General features: G+C 38.7%; 1 protein-coding gene across 1 annotated transcript in view; it reads left to right on the top strand.

Moving 5' to 3' along the window:
* Positions 1-23,955, top strand: part of FHIP2A (FHF complex subunit HOOK interacting protein 2A) — a 34,012-nt gene that overhangs the window by 6,055 nt on the left and 4,002 nt on the right. The window contains exons 2-16 of the mRNA XM_064716219.1: positions 2,165-2,243; positions 4,170-4,339; positions 6,487-6,591; positions 6,940-7,062; positions 11,314-11,598; positions 12,464-12,660; positions 13,823-13,937; positions 14,043-14,119; positions 14,222-14,414; positions 15,603-15,772; positions 16,621-16,764; positions 18,462-18,552; positions 20,266-20,409; positions 22,964-23,104; positions 23,838-23,941. Of these exons, the coding sequence (XP_064572289.1) occupies positions 2,165-2,243; positions 4,170-4,339; positions 6,487-6,591; positions 6,940-7,062; positions 11,314-11,598; positions 12,464-12,660; positions 13,823-13,937; positions 14,043-14,119; positions 14,222-14,414; positions 15,603-15,772; positions 16,621-16,764; positions 18,462-18,552; positions 20,266-20,409; positions 22,964-23,104; positions 23,838-23,941 (2,138 nt within the window). The remainder of the gene's footprint in view (positions 1-2,164; positions 2,244-4,169; positions 4,340-6,486; positions 6,592-6,939; positions 7,063-11,313; positions 11,599-12,463; positions 12,661-13,822; positions 13,938-14,042; positions 14,120-14,221; positions 14,415-15,602; positions 15,773-16,620; positions 16,765-18,461; positions 18,553-20,265; positions 20,410-22,963; positions 23,105-23,837; positions 23,942-23,955) is intronic.

The following is a 23,955-nucleotide window of genomic DNA, read 5'->3' as shown; positions in this document are numbered from 1 at the left end:
CTTTGGAAATAGAGTGGTCTGGGAGGCCTGTATTCCTCAAAAGTTGTCCTTGAGTTATTCATCAGCTGGCGTTGAGGTTTTGATACAGTTTTTTTTTTCTAGAAATGATCATTACATTGCTTAAAATACACATCAAGTGCAGCTAGTGTGACATACAGAGCATGATACACGATATCATATGCTCAATCTTCAGTTTGTTTGGTTATTCTTCTGAATTTCAATAACCTAGTAAATGTCACAGCCAAATAAGCTGGTTTTGTGCAGGGTGGGGTGTTCAGATACTCGGTGGTAGCTGCTGTGCTCGTGTGCTGCTCTGAGTGCCCAGCCATGGAAGTCAGTGAGTGCACAGCCTGTCAGGGAGAGCATAAGCACTGTCACTTTGATTTCTGGGTTGCCATTTCCAAGGCACATTTCCACCCGGGATGGAGCAGAGATAGTTGCCAAGCACCACTCTTTTCCCAGAGACTTGCATTCCAAAGTCCTGTGTGCAAAGGGCCATTAGCAATTAGCATTGCATTTATCTTGGCATGGCATATTTGTCATATACTGGGCTTTACAAGTTTACCGAGATAAATTTAAGTGTCATTAAATTCATGGCAAAGAAAAGACTGATGTGGAAAACATCCAGGGCTTTTTCAAAAAAACCTACACTAGCCAGTAAGGACCATATGAGCCTATATTGTACCAGACTGTACAGGAGCCCTGAGCCCTTGTTTGCCCAAGAACTGAGACAGCACAGCACATTTTAGACCCTGTGGGGAGACACTAGAGGAGTTCACAGTTATTAGACTCAAATGTGGTATCTGCAGCTCCTGGGGAGAAAACTTCCTTCAGTTAACCTTCCTCTGTGAGGTTAACTGACCCCTGGCACAGGCTGTGGAGTCTCCATCCTTTGATATATTCAAAAGCCATCTGGACACGCTCCTGAGCAGCCAGCTCTAGGTGACTGTGCTGTGGCAGGGAGGCTAAAATGGATGGTCTCCAGAGGCCCCTTCCAACTTCAGCCCCTCTGAGATTCTGTCAAGGACGGGACTCTATGTCCTGTCGGGATGGTTCAGCTCCTTACCCTTCCAAAACAGACACACCAGTTTATCCTTGGGATTCTTTCTGTTTGCCCACAGGCTCATCGCTGCCATCCTGTCAAGTGATAATCCCCTATTTCAGGACGCCCTTAAAAGAATGACTTGAGGACTTGATAGTAAAAAAAAAAAAAAAGCCTCAAATGAGTAGGATTAGGCCTTAATAACAGATCCTCATGTGACCTATTGAATGGTTGGGGTTTTACCTATAGGATTCCTGATTTTACCAGCTCAGAACATTCAGGGGCACAAATTCAGTGCTTGCTCAGCACTCACTTTGGAGAGCAGAGTGGTGAAGTGATTGTGGTCCTTTTGTCACAGGGGCCGCAGGCCACCTGTGTCTCTGTGGGGAAGCAGCAGTGCTGATGGTGACTGCCTGGGGGCTCTGTTTCCTTCTTGTATTCCTGGTTGCTGCTCACACCCAGCCAGCCATCCCAAACTCCTCCAGGAAAGAAGAAACCTCCTTTTCTTGCAGAAATAAAATAAGAAGCATATTTGTTTAAAAAAAAAAAAAAAAGAAAGAAAGAACAACTCGCCAAGCTCTGGGTATGAGCCAAAAAAAAAAAAACAACCTAAAAACTGCACAAAGATCTTTTAAAAGAAGTTGTGGCTAACAGGAAAAAAGGCATGGTAAAAACTGGATAAAGCAACTAATTGGTAGTTTTAAGGGAGCAGACAGAGAGAAGAGAACAGTGTGTACAGGAAAGGAAGAAGACATCAAGAGCAGATGTAAAAGAACATGATTTTTTCTTACAGGACAAAATTGTGGTTTAAACAATACAAGCATACATTTCTATTGTTGCTTTGCTGTAGGAGCAATTGCTTTTGTTGCTTCAAATAGATTGTCTGGCGATAGAGACATCACAGAGATTATTACTGATGTTTACAAGCAGGCAGTGTGGCATGGGGCTCGGCCATGAATAATGAATGCAGTCCTTGTTAAAGGTAAAAGAGCAGAGAGTAACAATTGTAGCAGTATCTGCAGCACTTTACTTGCAATTATAAGATAAAACTGAATTTAATCTCTGAGCCAGTATGTTCATTCCATTTCTAACTGGTTTTTGTTGTCTTTTTTTTCCCCATAGCTCGCGCCTTCCCTTCCTTTACAAGAAGATTTTGTTTACCACTGGAAAGCAATCACCCATTACTACATAGAGACCTCAGGTAAAAGAAAAAAGCACTCTGGGTTTGTGGTTTTATTGTGGAAACTAGAATTCACAATTTCAGTGTTTTTAAAAAGTAAAGATCAAGAAATACTAATATGAATCAGGTCTTTAATCAAAATACCAACAATAACTAGTAATTAAAAATATATTGTACTTCCATCTGTAGAAGTAGGCATGAAAAATGGTTGAAGTCTTGTTTCCTGAGTGCCATGTAGAGAACTGCACCTTTTTACATCTGACCCAGTTTCTGCCTTCACATACTCTGTTTAATCTAAACAGACAGCTGCAGAAATGCAGTCCCTGCTGTTAACATTTTCATTGCTTTGCATCAGGGATTTTCTTTTTCTTCACAAGATTTTAACAAAAGTAATTTTGTGGTCATAGATTTTACCAGACACAGATGGATTCCATGTGCTCAGTATTAATTATTTTTACTTTAGTGTCTTGTCTCAGTGTAAAGTATTTTGATAGCACAGACGACAAGTTTTATTAAACCTTACTCAGATGCTGCTCTTCTTAAAAATAGATGTAATGATGAAATATGGCTGTAGTTGCCATATTTCATCATTATATCTATTTTTAAGAAGAAGCTTTTTTTAAAACTCTTCCCTGGTTTGGTTTTTTCCCCCAACAATTATGCAGCCTGTAAATTTTTAATTTTGGACCTAGTTATGAAACAGTTATGTTTTAAAAATGAATGTTGCCATGCTTTCCTCAAGCCTATTAGTTCTGACCTTCTGCTGGAAGAGCTGTTGAGTCTGTGTTTGTGTCTGATGATCTTGTTTATATCAATATTTACTTGTAAAACTGCAACGTGACCCTTGGTTGCAAATACCCATCTTTTGGAACACTATGTGATGTTTCCAAAGGTGGAAATGACAGGGTGGCAGGGAAAACTGACACCTGCAATGACGTGGTGCAGAATAAAAGCTGACCTCTCTCCCAGAGTTTCAGAAGTGTTTTGAAAAAGAAGTTTCCACTCAGTGAGTATATTTCTGTCCTCTGCAGTAGGAGCAGGATTATGTGTAGGAAATTCAAGCAAAACACTCCAGGCTAACTGGAGCTTGTGGCAGAGACCAAAATCATTCTGACATGGCAGTTTCCCTGTGTGATCTTGTTGCCAGTTGCATGCAAGTGACAAGTTATTTTTAGATTATTGCATAAACAGTAGTAACCATTTCCCTAGAATGATTGTTCATGTAGCATTCAGCTGAAAAAAATAAAGGAGGAAAATCTTCATGTGTGGATATGTTTTGCAATATGTGAATGCCAGCTCCTACTTCCAGTGGCATAAATCCACTGCAGTTTCATGACTTTAATATAATAAAATGAACATCTTACCCTTTCCTTCATAAAGTTTGACAGAATTCAATTTTAATGCAGAAAGTACAAAAGAGAAATTTAAAAGCTTTGGAGAATAAACAGCACAGAGTTTGAATCTTCTGTGTTGTTATCAACAGAAAAGCCATTTATTTAGTTATCTAGTTCATGAAGGAACTGATCAGCTGCAAATTAAGCTGATGTTAGAGGCCAGATTTGAGAATACTGTATGAAGGGTCAAAGAGGAAGTTATCAAGACCTAGTGCATCCTAAACAGAAGATTGAGAGTTGTACCTTTCTCTCCCTTAGCTTCTCTCTGGCAGTAGAAATTTTCCTTTTCTGACTGTGTAATTACTGCATGTTTTGAATTTTGGCACTTTGCCTTTTCCCCATTGCAAGGTCAGATACCTGCCCGATTCATATTCCAGTGTGCATGTTCAGATACAGTTCTGAAAGTTTTCTTAAAGGCATGTTAAAAACTTGCACTGTATATAAATTTAAATATTTAAATGGATGTCGTGTTTATAAATCTTAAATTTGGAACTGAGCTTAAATATGAGGACAATTTAAAAATTGTTTTTAATTGTCTATTTCTTTTATTTAGATGACAAAGCTCCTGTGACTGATACAAACATTCCCTCTCACCTGGAACAGATGTTGGATATTCTAGTTCAGGAAGAGAATGAGAGGGAATCGGGTGAAACAGGACCATGCATGGAATATTTGCTACATCACAAGATTTTGGAGACACTGTACACACTAGGAAAAGCTGATGTATGTATCTCTCAGCAGAACAGATTATCTCTTGTGTGAGCTCCTAGTTGTGATAGAGACTGAAGTTCTACAGTAGGTGGTAGTGTGGGACACTGAACTCTAGCAAACCGCTGCTTGCTTATATTACAGATATACCAACATATATTACCAGCATATTACAAGTAACAGCCTTTTACAGGTGTGATCAGGGTGAGACACCCCCTGAGGTGCTGGCAGTGGTAAGACTCACCACTCTGATAATGCTGATGGTGAAACTAGAAGTAGGAGAAACATTTTTCTTCAGTCTGGAATTTTTCTGGCTACTACAAGACAGTATAATCCCTCTCTGTCCTTTGTTTAATGTTGGGGGATTCTTGGATGAAAAGTGCTGTGTTAAATACAAATTTTTGATTAACTTTTCTGAGTGTGCTGAGCTATTGCTCAGAAAGACTTTGATATCAGAAAGCATTAATTTGAGTTGATCCCCAGATAGCTTTCATACCTTGGCAGTAGTGTGTGGTTCTTCATGTCTGTTTTGTGGCACACATGAAGTTACCTTCATGGTCTTGGTCCATCCTCATTGCTGTCTGTCTTGGCTGATTTATAAGCTGAAATGTGTGGGGTTGGGTGGATCATGGGGTGAATTAGCTTGGCAGCCTTTGGGGTAGAACATTTTGTATCACAGTGCAGACTCAGTTAGGGAGGCATGGTTTATCCTGTTCCAAGGATAAATGGAGCTCTCCAGGGTTTCCTTCTCAGTCAGTCTTTTACACATTGTCATGAGTTTTTAATCGATTTTACATAAACAGGCAACACAGGACAGTGGCTGTCTGAGCCTGAGATGTTCCTTGCTCTGGAAGAGCCAGAGATCTGCAGTACCTGTTACTGTACCAGCTGTGCTACAGGCAGGCTAAAATACCTGCTCTAGCTGGGCTTAAAATCACAACACTGCTGTATCAAAGATACTTGCTCAGAAACACAGCTCCTTCAATAATTTCTACATGTTGTCATGAAACCAAGATGAAATGATGGCATATGTGAAATGAGTAATTAGTAGTGTGTTTCTAAGAGTTGAGAGAAGTCACTCTGTACTCATACAAATATGTCTGTACAGGCAATTCTTGTACAGCCTGTCTTTACACTTTGCCACTTGTGAGTTGATACATCTGAAATAAACACACAGTTCAGTGCCTGCAAGATGTTGCAAGGATCTGGTGCAAAATGAATAGTTCCTTTCACAGCAGTCAGTGGACTTATTACATTACTGTGGATGTGCCCTGATGGTACATATCTTGCCATTCTCTTTAAAGAATTGCTTGACAACTCAGCAATGATTAGGGATTAAAAATATGGAGATAATTAGTTAGAAAGGAGATCCAGGTTAGGCTGTTGCCACCTCAGCTGCATTTGGACATGAAATGATGGAAATTATGTTGGTTAAAATAAACAGCATTTATGAATGTGGTTGATAAATTGGTTATTAGCTAATTAGTTTGGGGCAATTTAGCTAGGAACAAATGTGCATAAAGGCCCACAGACCATCAGATCTCCTGGAGATAGGGAAGTCCTTCCATGTGGTGTGGTGCATTAGGGACAGTAGAACAAGGGGTCTGCTTGTTCCACAGATATTTGTGATTTATATTCTGCTCAGGGAAAGCAGCAGCTTTCTCTTGTCCTGGACCATCTGTGCATTTATAAACACTTTAGCTGGCTAAGGTTAATTGCTCATGACTTCAGGAAACCTTCTGTAGGTATTAAGATTTTTATAGTTTATCATTCTGTATTTGTATGTACTGACTCACTGGATTGCTGGATTTTGTGGCACAGTACCTTAAAAGACGTCTGACCCATAGCAAATTAATTCTGAGTTAATTTCCCCTTATCACCGTAATGATACGGAATATTTTCTGGAAAGATTAGTAGAAGTTTGCCCTAGAGCAATTAACTGAAAGTATGAATAATTTGAAAGAGAAAACAGTAATGAGATGCAACATTTTTTATTGATCTCTGTTAATATTGATAAAAGTAATACGTTAACTGATGATTCCTGTAAAAAATACTTCTAGTTAAATTATTGCTGTTTAATGAGCCATTCTGAGTAAAAAATTTGCATCTGTATTTTTCTCCACATTTATTTTATTTTTGTTGTTCATCTGTTTTTGTTTCAGTGTCCTCCAGGAATGAAACAGCAAGTTCTGGCTTTTTATACAAAACTTCTTGGAAGAATTCGGCAACCTCTTCTTCCTCACATAAATGTGCATAGGCCAGTGCAGGTACTGTTCAGATTTTAAGTAAACTGTATTTTTGCACAACGAGTTTCTTTTATTCTAGTGTAGCTAATGTTATCTTTAATTCTCCCATTGTCAAGTGAATTAAGGAAATTGCTTGGGTGCCATATCAGTTTGTTTTTTATAATATGCTGATGATTGGATTCTGGGATTGTCACTGCAATGCAAGTCATAAATAATAAAGAAAATTTGTTCATAGCAGTCTAAATCCAGAGCAAATGTTCCAGTCAATGCTCATACATAGTTTTAATGTGTATATAGAAAAAGAATTCAGTCTGTTATTCATAGAAAAAGCAATGACTTTCTGTCTTAATTTTTCACTTTTTGTAACAGAAATTAATCAGGCTGTGTGGTGAGGTTCTGGCAACACCAACAGAAAATGAAGAAATTCAGTTTCTCTGTATAGTATGTGCAAAGCTGAAACAGGATCCATACCTTGTCAACTTCTTCCTTGAGGTGAGTAAATAAATTCAAAACTTTACTGTGTATTTACTGTATCATATACAAAATCTAGTGGAGAACTGGAGGTGTCACATTCACAGCTTAGTTTTCATTCTGTCTGTTATTTTTTATCCCATGATATTAGAAGTCTTGTTGTTTGGAATTTTTTTTTTTGTCTCCCAGAGACTTTATACATCTGATTTTCACAAGAATTTCATTCAAGGCTCACAAATACACCTGCCCAAGGTTTTCCTTTGCAATGAAAGTGCCTTTAGAGTAGGGATATGAATTGCAGTGTAAAACACTGTGTGAGGGAGACCTTGGCCTTCTTGTGTTGTTTTTGTCATCCCAACGAAGACCAAGGGACAGATTGCAGGGGGCACTGAAACCTTGCAAGTTGCTGAGTTTTCTGCAGGATTGGGCCCTTATTTGGTAGTGGCACATATGTTGGAGCTGCAGTGCCAGCTCACAGTCTGCAACACAGCACCAACTTCTATCTGCAAGACAGCCTGCCTCCTTTAACATGTGGCATTATGAAATCAGAGTGGGAGGATAAACAATTTCTAGACTGACTTTCAGTTCCTATTTAAAAGAAGCATAAAAAAATTGGTTTATAGAAGTCCATTTAGAAATGCCTTTTGCTCCCACTTTGCTGTTTCTTATGGTGATACAGTCTCTATTAAGTACATGATACTTAGCTGAAAAATATTCCTTCAGGATTGTTTTACAAGCTTCCCACAAACAAGATCTGTGACAGCAGAAACTGCTAAACTGCAAAAAGATGGTTTTTTCCATTAAGTATGTGATTTTCATTTGCATGTCAGTAGTAAAGAATCCATCTTGAGTTTATTTTTAACTCAATTAAGTATTATCCTGATTGCCATTGTATCCACCATAGTTGTAGAAGCAGCAGAAATGGTATGAGGATTGAAAAGTTAATGTTTAAACATTAGAAGCACTAAGAAGCAAACTACTGCATATATTACATGCAAAATATGGTAGAATTCTAAACCAGGATTACTTTTAGTGTTATTTGTGTAAGCTGTATCGTTTAAGCCTCTTAAATAGTGCCCTTGCAATCAAACCTGAGAACCCCAGCCATAAGAACCACAAGTGTTTTGTACCACTTTATTAGTGTTCTTCCCCACAATAGCAAGATTCCAATATTTAAAAAACAGACATGGAGAAACAGATGATTCCAAGTTTCAAAGGGGTCTCTAGTTCCACAGAATGCTGGCTGTGGAGCTCTGGCAAGCTGGCAAACATTTCTTGTAGCTCCTGTTACTTCACAATGTTGTTTTAGGTATTGTAGACTAAAGCATTTGTCTTCATAACTGATGGCTGTTTCCAGATCAGTTATGTGGAGTGCAGAATTGTGTTCCATTAGAAGAGAATATTCTGGTTGCTCACATTTGGCCTCTTAGAGGTGCTGTTGTGACTTGATCACTTTCAAATGCATGAATGGGTGAATTTACAGAATTCTGTGTGGCATTTCTACCTCCAATCTCCAACACTTATAAGATGAAATGCAGATGGATCTCTCCAGAGAATGTTTGTATCTGTTAGTTTTGCTTCCTTCTTCGACTGCTTCCAATCAGTTTATACAGGATTTTATGAACATAAAAACTGAGTGTGTTCAAACTCACTTCCTTTGTATGATTCCATGCCAAATAGTTTGTTGGTAGAATGCTAATTTATATTTTAAATTTATATAAATATATCTATTATTGGTTAATCAGTTTAGGTGAAATCTTTCACCTGTATTGCTTAACCAATAAGCCTACATGGCACAACCACTTGGGCAAGTTATGTTTGTTGTGGAAGTAAGAACTTGAAGAACTTCATTCTACTTTTTAAAACTTCAGGATCCCCATAATAATTTTATATTGGTATTAATGTATTCCTTTTTTTTTTAAACTAAGTTTTCCTAATTCTTGTACAGAGAGAAAGAATATATATACATTGTCATGTTTATTTATCACCTCTACCTCAGTTATATTTTAGGGTAATCTTGCCTCATCCTGTCTTAGGTGAGATACTCCTTGCAACTGATTGTTTCTGGCAAAGGGACACTTAACTCTCTGTGCTTCAATTTCTGTTCTTGAGACCTTGAAAAAGTTCTAATATAGCAGCTAAATAGTTGTACCTTCATTTTATAAAATGAACAATAGTTTGACTATTCACTTTTACTTTCAGTATTTTGAATTATCACCTTTATATTTCTCACCACAAATTAAGTACAGATTCTCATCAGCTGTGATATCACGATGTTTTCATAGAAATCTTTTTAAATCTATCAGAATTTAGACATGGCATCATCTACCACAGATTTTAAAACTGATGTTTACAGATCACAAAAATACAAAAGTGTGGTTTTATATTATCTGCTCTTCGTTAATGCTGAATTCATGAGTACTTTGTTTAGAAAGCATTGAATATGTGTTTTATGTAACCTTTTCTATTAGGTCATTCAGGATCCTGTTTTGCACCTTTGCAGGAGGCAGGTGAGCAGCTGAGCTGCAGAATTGCATGATTAAACAATAGGAAGCTTAAATACACACAAAGATTCTGCCTGTGTGATATTCAATGTACAAACTGCTTTGTGTCACCTGCCAACGTAAGAGTAATGAGCTATGGACACATTTCTAGGGGTATTCATACATTTATATATATTAGTTCTCTCATCACTGCTTTAAATAAATAAACAGAGGTCTTTCAAATGGCAGAAGAATCCAGAAAGGAAGTAATAAGCTACTGTAAGATAAAATAAGTATTTTACAGAATATTGCCCAGTTTTTTTTTTTAAAAAAGCTTTTCCCTTTAACAACTCTGCCTGCAGCTTGAGTGGTGACATCAACAACGTTGAGTCCAGGATTGAAACGCTGTTCCAACCTTTATGTGCAAGGGTCACTGTTGTGATTCAGATATTTCTGTGTATTGATGAGGATATTGAGGATATTGATACTGAAGGACTGCAGAAGCTCTGGTGATAGCAAACTTGGTTCAGACAGAAACCTTTTTGTTGCTTTGCCAGCCTTGCGCTTCTCACGCTGTCAAAAAAACCCCAAAACATATTGAAGCAGTAATTTTTGTACTGCATTCAAAGAGCATCCTTATTTTATAGCATGCAGTCTGCTGCTTTTTCCACTGGTTTGCTTCTCCAGGGAATTGGTTCTGTGAGTGCATCACAATGCCCAGTGCAAATTCCTCACAATGAATGCACGGCCCTCAAGCAAATGTTCACAGCAGCTCTCCAGTTTGCTGCCTCACTGTCATGTACTCAGTCCCTGCTGGTTTGTCTGTACTAAAATCCATTAACCCCAAATGGTTAGTCTTTTAAATTATTAATGCTTGAGATATATTTGTAATAATTTTGGTGTTATCATAGAGAAGGGAACCGTTTGGATTTATAATCTCACTGCAGTTCTCACTTGTCTTGTGCTGCAATCTAATTTATGATTCCAATAAAGTATTCCTCACCTGCACTTATGCCAGAAGAACACTGAGTTTTTGTCTTTCTGTGAGATTCTTCATGGTATCACAGAGCACAAATTTAAATGTCTTTTTATGTGCTGGAGACAGATTTATGGGAAGACAGATGGGTTGCCTTTTTTCAGGCAAAGCAGAGATGGTTTGGAGCTTCCAAGAAGGTTCTCTGTGACCTTTCAGTGTATCCAGTGCCCAATGCTAATTTCTAATACTTTTGTCCATTCAATCTACTCAATTTTTTCTTCTTGAGAAACACAATTTGAGAGTACTCTGCTGTCAAATAAGGTGTTTCTTTCCCTTTCCTATTGAAGGTAAAATCTCAAGAAATTTTGAATTATTTTATTTGGGTGATTCCAACTAGAAAGAGTTTCAGACATTAGATGAATGTGAAGCCTTGACACAGAAAGGAGTGTTTTATAAAAAGTGCTAAGTTCTAAAGGTGCCACCCATAAGATAAATTAAAAACCTCTATCAAATTGTGGGCAAATCAAATGAATATGTGCCTTCAGTAGTGAAAGAAAAAACTGCCATCCTTTTGTAAATGGCATATTCAGCCTTGAAGCAAAATATATAGAGCTTAAGAGAAATTTAAGCAGATTTAAAAGTGTCCTAGGTTTATAAAACACCCACGCTCCCACAGCCTTGTACATTTTACATGGTTACTGTATCCAGCCTTGACTACTTCAAATGTTGATGTTACAAAAATTGCTTTTAGTAAACTCCTGCTTCAGGATGAACAGTAATTTCAGCTGTGTCATTCCAAAAAATGCTTTGCAGAGTAAGTTAAAAGCCATGGCTCTCCAAGGATCAGCGAGTGTGATCACAGAAGACATGATCAAAGAGCAGGAGTCGGTGAGCACAGACACGGGGCAGCCCGAGGAGACGCCCAGGGCTGCCGGGGCCGAGCTCATGGAGAAGGAGGATGAGCTCCCACAGCAGCCAGAGGAGCTCTCCTTCAGCCTGGATGAACTCAATGTCACATCATCACCTGAGTCCTCCACTGCTGGTCCAAATCAAGACTATAATTTAGTGAATTCTCTACTAAACCTCACTAAAAGTCCTGTGAGTTGGTTTTTTTTATTTGGTTTTTGGGGGTTTTTCCACTCTGTGTGATAAAATGAAATAGTTGGATGCTGTGTGAAATGGGCAGAGGGAGTGAATAAACACACTGTATTTTAGCTAAAAAATAGTGAGAGTTTTTGCAGGCACTTTTTGTAAATTGGCAATTTTCTTCGTAAATTGAGATTAAAGTAAAAATATTGTTTTAGAAAGTTAATATTAAGATTGTTGATGGTAATATAAGTGGGTTTTTTAAGAAACTTTTATAGAGTGCTGTATGTTTCACAGAAAAACTACACAGGATAATCAGAAGGTTAAATATATCACAAGAGAATGTTTTTAAAACTACTTTCAATTGTTCTGACTTAACCAAACCCACTCTCTTTGTAATGGCACTGAGCTATCTCTAGGAGTGGATTTTCTTTTAAAGAAAACTGCTGTATGTCTTACCCAGCTCAATCATCAAATTCAGACTGAGATTCTTTCAGAAAATTTAGAAGAGGTTTGGGTAAGGCTGTAATTGCTGCAGCAGTGGTGAGAGCAGAAAAGCAAGTCTACCACTGTACCTCATTATTGTTACATGAGTAGTTTACAGGATTTGGTATCTTGGTCTCAAGCTGACCTACAGCTCTAGTTCTGTCAGCTGGAAGGTTGCAGCTGGCATTCTTGTATTTCACACAAAATCAGGGGAGAATATTTATTTTGTAGCATCCAAATTCACTAGAGTTAATGGCTGAGAAGGCAACAAAAATAAATGCATTCAGACACTGTGGGGGAATGGAGAGCTTCTATTTGGAAGGTGTTTGCTTCTTGATTTCCAGTGGCCTTCATTCACCCTCTGATTAATTCTTCCATGCCCTTCTGCCAGGACGGCCGGATAGCAGTGAAGGCCTGTGAAGGTCTCATGCTTTTGGTGAGTTTGCCAGAACCAGCAGCTGCCAAGTGCCTGACTCAAAGCACTTGTTTATGTGAATTGTTGACAGACAGGCTGGCCACCCTCTACAAAGCCTTGCCTCAGTCACTGGATCCCTTAGACATTGAAACAGTGGAGGCAATTAACTGGGGGTAAGAATTTTATTTTTGTATTTAATACTCAAAGTGACTTTACACCCTTCCCTGAAACTAATTTGATAGGTGGATAATGTGTATAAAATACTCCCACACACACAGGCTAAAGCCTCAAGGGCAGAGCTGAGATAGAGCTGTAGCACAGTGGTGCACTTTGGGTGTCCAGTGTACCTGTGATTTCTGACATGGGGCCAGGCCTGCCTGCCAGTCCCTGGCAGAAATTCCTCAGGGGGCAAGTTTCTCCACTGGGTTACATCAGCAGTTTCTAGTGATGTCACTGGAGTATCTGGTGTGGATTAATATTCTCATGCAGACATCAAGGATTTAGGAAGCATAAACTTCTCACTGTACACAGTGAGCATTGTAAACTGCTCTGAGGGGCAGGAAGGGTCTATTTGTTAACAGGCTGTTGTTGCAAAATTTTTGCAGAAAAAAGAAGAAGGAAAGAGTTGCTGCATAAGTAATTAGCATGAAGCAAAAGATACATGCCTGTTATCCTAACTGCTTGTAATTTAGATTCTTAAAACATTTATCTTCCCCACTCTGCCTTCATTATTATGATTTGCTCTTGATCTGTTAGTACTGAGACAAAAGAAGATAGTTGCAAAATGCCTAGCAAAATTTCTGGTGGTTGGAGTTTGAAATTAGAAGGGGAAAACCCACACCTTTAAATTGTGGGATAAATAAACAGTGGAGTTTTTTACCAAAGAAAGATGTGTATTTGTTATTCCTTACAGCCCTTAAATTGAGATAGATGTTTCTTTCTGAAAGATACACTCTAGTTCAGGTATACACTGTGTGGTTTTGGTCGACTTGCCTGAGGTCACTTCCAGAGTAGAGAAGAACAATTGCCTTCATTTTATGGTTCTGTGACTACAGGAGTTACTGATTCATTTTCTGTAGTCTGTGTATTCTGGGAGAACAGACTTGGTGATCAGTTTTCCCTTCTGACTCCAGAAACACTTTTTCCTTCAGTATGCATTGCAAATCTGTTTTGTGATGGCACTGCCAGATCCATTAAGATCAGCAGAAAAGCATTTTTTAATGTTCTTCATTACAAGTAGGTCATTAATTATTCTGTTAGGTTCAATAATAATGGAGTCTGAGATTTTTCAACTGCTTGTAGACTAAATAAACTTTTTTTCTCTGTGTGCTCTAGTTTGGATTCCTACAGCCACAAAGAAGATGCATCTGCTTTTCCAGGGAAAAGAGCATTGATTTCATTTCTTTCTTGGTTTGACTACTGTGATCAACTCATCAAAGAAGCACAAAAGGTTTGAAATGTATTCAGATGATACAAATATATTCAGCAAATAAGTAGTTCCAGTTGTTTCCTAGCTTCTGAGTTTGAGGCACACCATTTTGTACTTTTGTTTCAGACGACTGCTGTTGCTATGGCAAAAGCTGTGCGGGAACGATTCTTCATTGATGTTATGGAACCTCAGCTGATGCAAACGTGAGTAGCATCCCACAAGACACAGCAGAACAGAATCTGAATCAAGCTGATTTTGGGGAGTGGAAATCCAGTCCATATCTGATATGAAAATGTTTCATTCAGTTCAGAGATTGGAATCCTCACATCAACTGCGCTGTTGCACCGCATTGTTCGTCAGGTGACTTCAGACGTGCTGCTGCAGGAACTGGTGTATTTCATCCTTGGAGAGCACAGAGAGCCAGAAACCCTGGCAGACATCAACAGGCATCCATTGAGGCACAGGCTGATCGAGCACTGTGATCACATTTCTGATGAGGTGAGGGCAGGTCTGACACAGCAGTGTCTGCTGGCCAGTTCTGGAGTGTGGATAGTCTGTAAAGACACTGTTGTGAGGACTTCTCATATTTGTGTCCAGTAACATCTTTTCCCAAGAAAGAGAATTCTGGCTCCTGGCCCTACAAATTCCCTTTAGAAAATTAAGGCAACCTGTTTTCTCCACCTAGCAATGTTTCTTTTTTCTTTTTTTTTTGTTAAAGATTTTTTGTGAATTTGTGTGCATATCCAGTTAGACTTGCTTATCTGTAAGACAGAGTGAACTGAGTTTTTGTAATTGCATTTTAATTTGTTGCTGTTATTTTCCATGTTGCGTCAGTTCTGTCTTATTATCATATAAGATACAGATAAAAACTAAGTGTGCTTGGAGGATATATGCAATGCCAATTAAAAGATGATGTGATAACTTCAAGCTCTTTACATACACTAAGCATCATTAAAACAATTAACTTCAGTAAAATCCCTCCTCAGAAGCTGCTTGCTTCATTTTTTCATGAAACAATTTCAGCACTCTACTTTTTCAAATAAAAACCAAGCTTGCCTGAAATAAAAATCTGTATTTTCTCATATCCATTGATTCAGTATGCCTACCTGCTCACTGTGTCAGAATGAGTTATCTCTGTAAATCAGTTATCTTTGCAAAGCTAAGTGCTCTCAAGCAGTCTTGAAAAATTGTCTTTGTATTGCCTGAAGTCAGTGTTCCTTAAAAGCCTACATAGCATCTCCATGTAAAAATCTTAGCCTATAGATCTAGTCCCAATATCCCAGTATTACTTTCTTTTTTTCTGGGTATTTATTGGTAACTGGAAGTGCTGTTGTGGGTCTCATTTGCACAATGATAATCATCTTCCAGCATGGAACTGTAGAACAGAAAGCTAAATTCTGAGTTCTCTGTATGTTCTTTGTATTGTTATTTTGACAGATTTCACAACAGATATTTTAACAGGAAAAAAAAAGCATTCCCATAGTGATTTTCAAATGTGTGTGAACTCTTCATCCATGTTCATACCACATGTAGCATCATAATTTCCTATTTTTTCTTACGATTTTCTCTCCTTCCATACTGTCAATAAGTAATTGCAGTGTTCTAGGATGGACATAGCAGATAAAAGGCAAAAAGCACAGGGCAGCAGGGCATCAGTTGATTGAGTTTTTACTCTTTCTGTTGCAGATCAGCATAATGACTTTACGAATGTTTGAGCACCTTTTGCAAAAACCCAATGAGCACATCCTTTATAATTTGGTTCTGAGAAATTTGGAAGAAAGAAACTACATGGAATACAAGCCTCCCTGTCAAGAAGATAAAGATGTGGTAGAGAATGGACAGATTGCTGGAGCAGTGTAAGTTTCATTTTTAAGAGAAGTTTTCACAACAAGTAACTTGGATCCTTATTTTTAGAACAAAACAGGTTTTTTTTCCAGTAATTGAAAGAAAAGTGAGCCTGGAGAGCACTTGAGTGCTCCATGTATTAATCCATATCCGTAAAGTGATGCAGAAATTCTTACATCAGCAACTTAAGGAAACTCTTAGAACAGGAACAGAAAATCTAAAATTACCACAAGCCTCTTTGCAGAACAATAGACACTCAGAGGTCTTCATGTCTCAATTTATTTATGCATCTACCAAGATTAAATCTATGCATATTTTATTGCAATCAGTGAGAATATTCTTGCAGTCAATGACTTCAGTGTTTTGCTTATATTTATGTTCCTAGTGATTTTTGATGGAAGAAAATTCCTGAGGCACTACATAAAATAAACAAATAAAATACTGAGGCACTACATAAAGTGTATATGCTAGGTAACTCTTATCACTCAATGTTTTAGTGAAGGAGAGGTAAGGACTGGCCACACAAACTATTTTAGTAATCTAGAATAAATTAAATATGTCCTGGAGTAGACATATTTACATATTTACTCTCTCGCATGACAAATACAGCTAAGAAGTTTTAAATTACTTGATGCAGTAATTTTGTCCAAGTCAAAAATGTCTCATCTGTTGTTGACATTGTTGCAAAGGCTGGTATTTCTGTATATTAATTCTGTAATACATTGTGGATATTGTTATGTTCTGGAACACATCCTCATTGTTCACAGAAGAAAAACAGCCTGCCTTGTGACCCAGAGATTTTCCTGCCTTCCATAACATTTTGTGGATGATTATGTTTTTGTCTAATGTAATTTCACAGAGATCTGGAGGAAGATCCATTATTTACTGATCTGTCTCCAGATAACACATTGTCAGCTCAGGAGTGGCTCAGTGCTTCTCCACCTGTCAGTCCAGAACATCCGAAAAATGATGGGAAGACTGAAGTTCATAAAATTGTAAATAGGTGAGTTGAAACAAAGACTTGAGGAAATGTCTGGATGTGTGGGTGTCTGCACACACTGTGCAAATTAAATGTGTACTCTGTAATGGATGTTATTCTGTGCCAGCTGGGAAAATTACTCCACAGAAGGAAATTGTGGCATTTTATCAGAAAGCTACTTCTGAAAGATTAGAGCTTGCATTAATTCAAATAAATGAGGAAAATAGAAGAACTTTGCAGCTAATGGCTGAATACTCAGAATTCACAATTATAAAAGTTGCTTTTTGCAGAAATATTTGCTGTTCTTGAAATGCTCTTACAGGACTTAACCTTCCTGAACAAGTCTGGGGAGTCTTGCCATAAACCTTCTGAGGAAAAAAACACCCTCAGACTTCCTTAGAGCTTCAAAGTTCCATAAACACAGACACAAAAGGAAATAATTGCCATGCTAGAGATAACCTTCTGTTCCCTGAAAGTCAGGGGGCACCTGTGTCACCTGTGACACAGCTCAGTGCCTGTCAGACTCACTGCAAATTGGATATCACAAGGAGGACAAGCTCTGCTCTAAGCAACTTAGTGATGGTAATTCTCTTAGGAACTAATATTAGGAGGAGGGCTGTTTGCTCTGTCAATACTTGCTAGCAGAGCAGCACTGGTGTGTCAGTGCTGACCTATCTGCCTGCCCAGAAATAATCAAAGGTGTTAGCCAGAGGAAGCAAACAGCCCAGGGACAGCCAGGACACAGTGACATCATCACTTCTTGCCCTCTTTCCCCCAGTATCACTATTTATAGTTTATGGTGGACATGGTTTGGAGCAAAGGCACGAAGAACACTCTCCTAAATTCACCTCAGGTAACCTGCATCAGGAATATAAATGTTTTCTGATTTGCAGTGTTCTGCAAATTTGTATTTTTTGAGATAAAATGAACTAACTCCACATGAGAAGTCAGCTACTACATATTTCTGTATATAAATTCTACAGGAGTGTCCAGCAGTTCTTGGGGTATAATGAAGGCTGAAATTTGAAATCAGGGTCCAAAGACTGGGTTTTATCTTCTGTCCAGAAATTTCAATGGGTTTAATTTATTTTTTTTAAAGTTACTGATATTATTCAGAATTTCCTGATGCATTTTACGTCAGATATTGCTGAAGTAATAAGGACAGAGTATTTGACTACACACCTAGCAAAGGCAATTATAGTTGTAACAGGGACATTTATATGCAGATACTCCTGGTGTGTCTTAGATGTTCATTTTTTTTGCCACAACAAACTGGTAAACAAACTACCTATGAAGTAGTTTAGGAAGAATTGTATCTGTAATTCTTCTTCTCTTTTGGCTCATTTATTCCCAAGTATATTTTGTTTTAGCTCTTGTAAGATGGAGTCTGACCTTTAGCAAATACTTGACCTATTTATGACTATTCCCTTTAATCTCCATTCTGTCTGCTGATTCTCAGAAAATGCTTCCACTTGATGACTTTGCTTCTCATGCCACATACAAAACTCTCAAGTACATACCTTGTTATTACCTACAGTAGTTGCAGTAGATAGGCTTAAAAAGATTTTGTGTTCTCTGTTCTTCACATAAAGTTGTGGTAGAGTGTGTGGATTAATTGGCCAGACAGTTCAGCATTGTGTGTACACTGCTACAGATGATGAGGAAGTATTGATCTGGTGCTCTGTGGAATATAGTCATTAATGTACTTTTTTTCTCTTCAGTTTTCTCTGTCTTGTACCTGATGAAGCAAAGTCATCATACCATGTGGAGGGTACAGGTTATGATACTTACCTCAGAGATGCCCACAGACAAGTAAGTCAGTGAACTCTTCTTTAGTCCTTGAGAGTTTGAAATGCTGGTGAGAATATACAAATGGTTCTGTAAATAGTCCTATTAAATGCATCTTTGGGTAATGGAAGATGAGAAAATTCAATTTTCATTTTTAATGAAAACTTACCTTTGGAGATCTTTTGATGATGAATTCACCTTGTATTGCACTAGTGGGAATAATGGATGACATTAAATGCATTAATATTCATATAACAAATACTGTGAGAGAAAGCCTGAACTGCAGATAGATTCTTAATTTGCTTCTGCATTTATCTGCATTCTCTTGGAGAATTGCCTGCCAAGCTGTTTGAAAGAACTAAAGAGAAATTAAAATGCTGCATAGGAGTTATGCAATCTGGGACTTAGCAAATAAAGGCTCATCTCAGGGAATGCACAGCCTAAGGCATTCAGGTTTGAAGTTGGGAGGTGGGGTAGGCAGGGAAGGCTTTATGATTTACTATTTAAAAATAAATGCAAGTTTTGCTTTAACAACCATAGTTTCCTTGGTCAGAGGACAATCACTGTTTGTTTGCAGCTTTTCTATTGAAACCCTGGGAATCTTCTAGAATAGAAAAATTTATGCAAAGGAACAGAGTAACTGAGAGCTATATTTAGTAGGTAATTCAGAAATTCCCTAAACTTGGAATTACGTTATCAGCTGCTAAAGATGGGACGTTGGATTTCTGTATTCATATTGCTTCATCTGTAGTCTCTCCTGAAAAGAAAGGGAATAGAAAGTAGAGAATAAGGAAACAAAGGTTGATGTAAAATTCCCCTGTGTTGTATTCTTGGATGCCAGAAACCACTTATCATCTTCGTCTTTCATTCATGTCTTGGGAAAAAGAGTGTCCTGGGAGTTATTAGAGAGCAGAATTGCTTTCTGTCACTTCCTGACGATGATATGGCTACTGGTAAAATATTTCCCCCCTAAGAGTAGCCCTGCCTGTTGCTGTTATTACATCCAAATAGCTGTTCTGCTTCCTTATTACTATTCCTGGAAGCCTGCAGTAGTAGGTAAGCTACAGTCAATGCAGAATTTTTGAGTCTGTTTTCTGATTCTTTTGCTTCTATTCCTTCCTGTGTTCTTTATTTTCTCTGCTTCAGCTTGTGCTCCTTTCAAGGTGTAATTCCTTGCAAGAGGCATCAGGCAGCACAAAGCAAATACTGGGCAAGGTAGAGAAAGACTGCCAGGGGTGTTAGGAAATAAAGAGAGGGAAGAGGAAGCCCTGAAATACTTTCAGTCTGTATGTTCTGCATGTACACAAAGCCTTTCCTGTCCTGAGAATTAGGGAGCAGAGTGGTTTGGATAGCAAGATCAGCTACACATAATGCAGTAGAAGTGTGGAAATCTACTCTCAAGAGGATGGTTAAGAATGCAATTCCTGCTGCAAAAGAACCCTGATCAGGTTGTGTATTGTTGGTGTTGCTTTGTGTTTTGGCCCAGCTGCTTTTTGGGAGCTCTGTTCACCTCTCACTGCTTCTCAAACTACCCTTGTGGCAGGAATATCCCCAGGAGAATGAGGTGCCTGCTGACAGTGGTTTTACTGATAGTGTTTACTTTAGAATGACTGATCTTTTTGAGCTTAGATTTATAATTTAGCTACAGATTATGGTTTTAAGGTGTATGGACTATCAAAGGAGATGAAACAGTTTCCATGGAGATTGAAGTGTGTTTTCCTCCCTACTTTTTTGTAGTTCCGGGATTATTGTGTCGTTTGCTTACGGTGGGAGTGGCCTGGATCTCCCAGGTCTTTGGAAAAGTGCAATTTGGAAGCGTCATTTTTTGAAGGACACTTCTTGAAAGTTCTGTTTGAAAGAATGGGCAGGATTCTTGATCAGGTAAGAAGAAACAAGTTAACAATTCAATTTTTGACACTTTGATCACTTTTAAAGAGCTGATCACCATCAGGTCCTGTGAATTCCCATCACTCTATTACAGTGTCATATTATTGTGTAATGTGCCCTTTCCTGGTCATAAGCCTGACAAGAGCCATTTGCACATGTAAGTGCCCAGGGAACATGTGCAGGAAGCCAGAACTAGCCTCTAGATCAGCTCTGTGAGTGTTCATGGGAACACTCTGATATGAATCTGTGATACCAGAAAGCTTTGCAGAGGTGGTAGCTCTCACTAACCTCATTTCTGACATAAGATAGCTCAGGCAGACAAGTGAAGTAACTTGTTTCAAAGACCTCATGTACTAGACACTACCTTCTTCCTCCTGCTATTATAAATTTCTGTAGAACTGACTGTAGCCTAAGATTTTTTTTTAAATTTCCTGAACTTCAAAATTTGCTGGGTTTAATCTTTTAGCTGCAGGGATTTTTTTTTAGAATTTATCTGATATGGGGCCATTTAACTGAATCTGCTGACATATGGACAGAAATAAAAGCTCTATGTGAAGAAGCAGCTTTCTTTAATGCTCTCAATTAGTTGGAATCACAACAGCAATCTGTCAGAACAATGCAGCACGTGTTACTCCTTTGTTTCCTTCTCCTCTTGTGAACACCAGATAATGCTCATACCTTCAAAGCTTCCTAATGAATTGGCTGCCTCAAACAGCTCTAAAGACCTTCTCCTACAGTTCAGCTAGGTAGGCAGTGAATAGATTTATGGAAGGAATTTTTGTCTCTCTCTGCAGAATAACTCTGCAATAATAACTCAAAATGTAGTGATCTCTTTTACCTGTAACATCTGTGGTCCAGGGGCTGAAAGCTTCATTTGTTAGGAGATTGGGATGAATCTATTGCTGGAGTGCCAAGTGCAGAAATAACTGCCACTGACTGGAAGAAATAAGTGCTTTCATTTCAAAAGATTTATGAGGCAAGTTTGCAATGCAATAGTGTGTGGTAACAAATTCAAGAATAAGATACCTAAATATTACTTATGTGGGCACATGCACTCAGTGGAAATTTTGTCAGAGCAGCCCCAGTAGTCCCTGGGGCTCAGGATGAAAGGCAAGTAGGTGTCTCTTTCAGTGCAAAGTGAATCACTCGCTTCCTCAATTCTGTGGACTGAAAGCTCCACTCAGGTGCCTGAGCTCAGCTATCTGTTGCCATTTCTGTGGTGTCCAAGATATTCCCAGAAGTTCGTGGTTCCAACACAGATCTTGCAGGATCCACCCTCTGTGGAACCATCCAGAGACCAGCAGATACTTGGGAGCTCTGAGATGGCAGGAGATGTTTGTGTGTGGGCAGGGTATGAGGTGTCAGATCTCTGGTGAGTCAGCTAATGAGAGCTTAGACATGCAGACATGGCTAAATGTATCTGTCTTAATCTGAGCCTGGATTCATCCACATCTCCCAGATCTGAAAGGGGGAAGAATCTGTTCTCTTATTCTTCAGTGGGATGCTAACTTGAGAGCATAAAGATGAGAATTTGAAGTCATTGAATCCTCCTCTTCTCAGTGTGATGATGCCAGTGAGGGTATTAATGCCAATATGCAGTCAGAGATTAAATGAGGGCCCTGTAATCCACTTAGATCAGCAAGGTTGATTGACACAGAGGTGTACCAAAGGAATGTCTGTCCCTCTCTTGTCAACTTAGTGTGTTCTGCCACTGAAGAAATGGAAGGAGGTTCTACTAGTTTGTAAATTCTGGGCTGAATTAAAATGTCAGCTTGTTTTCACTGGGATGGCAAAATCAAACACAAAAAAAAAAGTTTTGAAACATAAAGAAGCCATGTTGAAAATGCTTGCTTTTATGGAAATAAGTTTCTTACTAGAATGGTCAAATCCTTTAAACTAGGCACTTTTTTTCCTGGAAATTTAGATACTGTTTTATTCCTTATGACTGATAAGCATTTTCCAGCATCTGACAGTGTTGCCTCTCCCATTTGATTGATTTGGGGAAGGGAGGTAGACAAGAAGCTCAGAATTTCCTGCTGCTTTCCCAGCCCAGGACTGGTTTCATCTCCCATGGGTTGCTACCACAAAATGGCCAGGCCTTCTGCAGTGGTTCTTTCCCAGGAAAAAATAAAGTAGAAGAGAAATAACATATTAGCTGTAAACATGGATTTGTCTCTGGCAATTTCCTGAGCTCATATACTTTACAATTTCCCAGGAGAAGCAAGCAGATGTTTAATCTAGGCTGATTCCATGCTATTTCTTTAGCTGAAGAAATATTTTATGGGAAGAAAACTTGCCCTGCAATAAACAAGTGTGCAAAAGCTTCAAGTGGTTGTAGCAGCAATACAGATAATAACATCAAATGCCCAACTGTCATATTCACAGCACTGCTGTTGTGAAAAGCAGAGGTTGGGCCTGTCTTCTAATCTAACTTTTTATCTTTATGTATTCATAACCCTGTGTAAAAAGGGTAGTTAAATAAACATGAGGTGGATGAAAAGAAGGCAGCATGAAAATAACTAAGCACTGTGTTTCCCTCTTTTTGCAGCCCTATGATGTAAATTTACAAGTTACTTCAGTGTTGTCCAAACTGTCCCTGTTTCCCCATCCTCACATACACGAATACCTTTTGGATCCTTACGTCAACCTCGCCTCTGGCTGCAAGTCTCTCTTCTCTGTGATTGTCAGGGTGAGTAAACACAGCAATAATTACACAATTACACAGCAATAAGTACAGCAGTAATATATTTTAATAACTTTGTCATTCGTGGTAGTAATTGCTGGGTATTTTAAGTTGGTAAATGTTTGTCATTGAAAGCTGATTTCAAATCAAGATTGGGCCTACATGGGTATCTCTGCTCATGCTCTTTTTTTTCTGATGAAGGGTGTTCTTGACAGTTAAGTCGTGGATTTATCAAAAGTCCCTTTCTTCTTCTCCAGTTCCATCTCTTCCTGCCAGACTTGCATCCTAGAAGTGCTGGCTGGGTGCCTGTCACACTGCAGTGTCCTCAGTCAGAGTCCCTCGCTTACCCCACGCACCAGCTGTTATTAAGCTGGTCAGAAGCCTGTTAATGATGCTGCCAGTATAACAGAGGGCTTGGCTCCCTCTCTCCCAGCAGCCCTCCCTGTTCCAAAATACACCCTTCACTCTCCTCTTGCGCCTTCCCTAAGCCCAGGAATTCACTTGTTGATTGTCTATGTCAGCATTTAAAAAGACAAATTAATCATTGATGTAATTAAAGCAAATAATGCTACTTGTGACAAGTGCAAGTAAGGCTTTTATATTTCTTTACTTTCTGCACTCACTCACCCTCTTTTTGGGCAGAGCAGCCTCTCTGCAGGTTGTTCTGTGAGGATGCTGAAGTGGGCACTGAGGCTGCCATCGGTGTTAACTTTGTGTGTTGATGGCCTGCGCTTTACAGGTCGTCGGGGACCTCATGGTTAGAATCCAGCGCATCCCAGATTTCACTCCCAAACTTCTGCTGGTCAGAAAACGCCTGCTGGGCTTGGAGCCAGAAGGGCCCATGTGAGTAAACACAT

The sequence above is a fragment of the Zonotrichia leucophrys genome, chromosome 6 (genome assembly GCF_028769735.1).
Source record: "Zonotrichia leucophrys gambelii isolate GWCS_2022_RI chromosome 6, RI_Zleu_2.0, whole genome shotgun sequence".
Taxonomy (NCBI): Eukaryota; Metazoa; Chordata; class Aves; order Passeriformes; family Passerellidae; genus Zonotrichia; species Zonotrichia leucophrys.
Note: the sequence above shows the minus strand (reverse complement) of the source record. Positions and strands in the feature narration are given on the sequence as shown.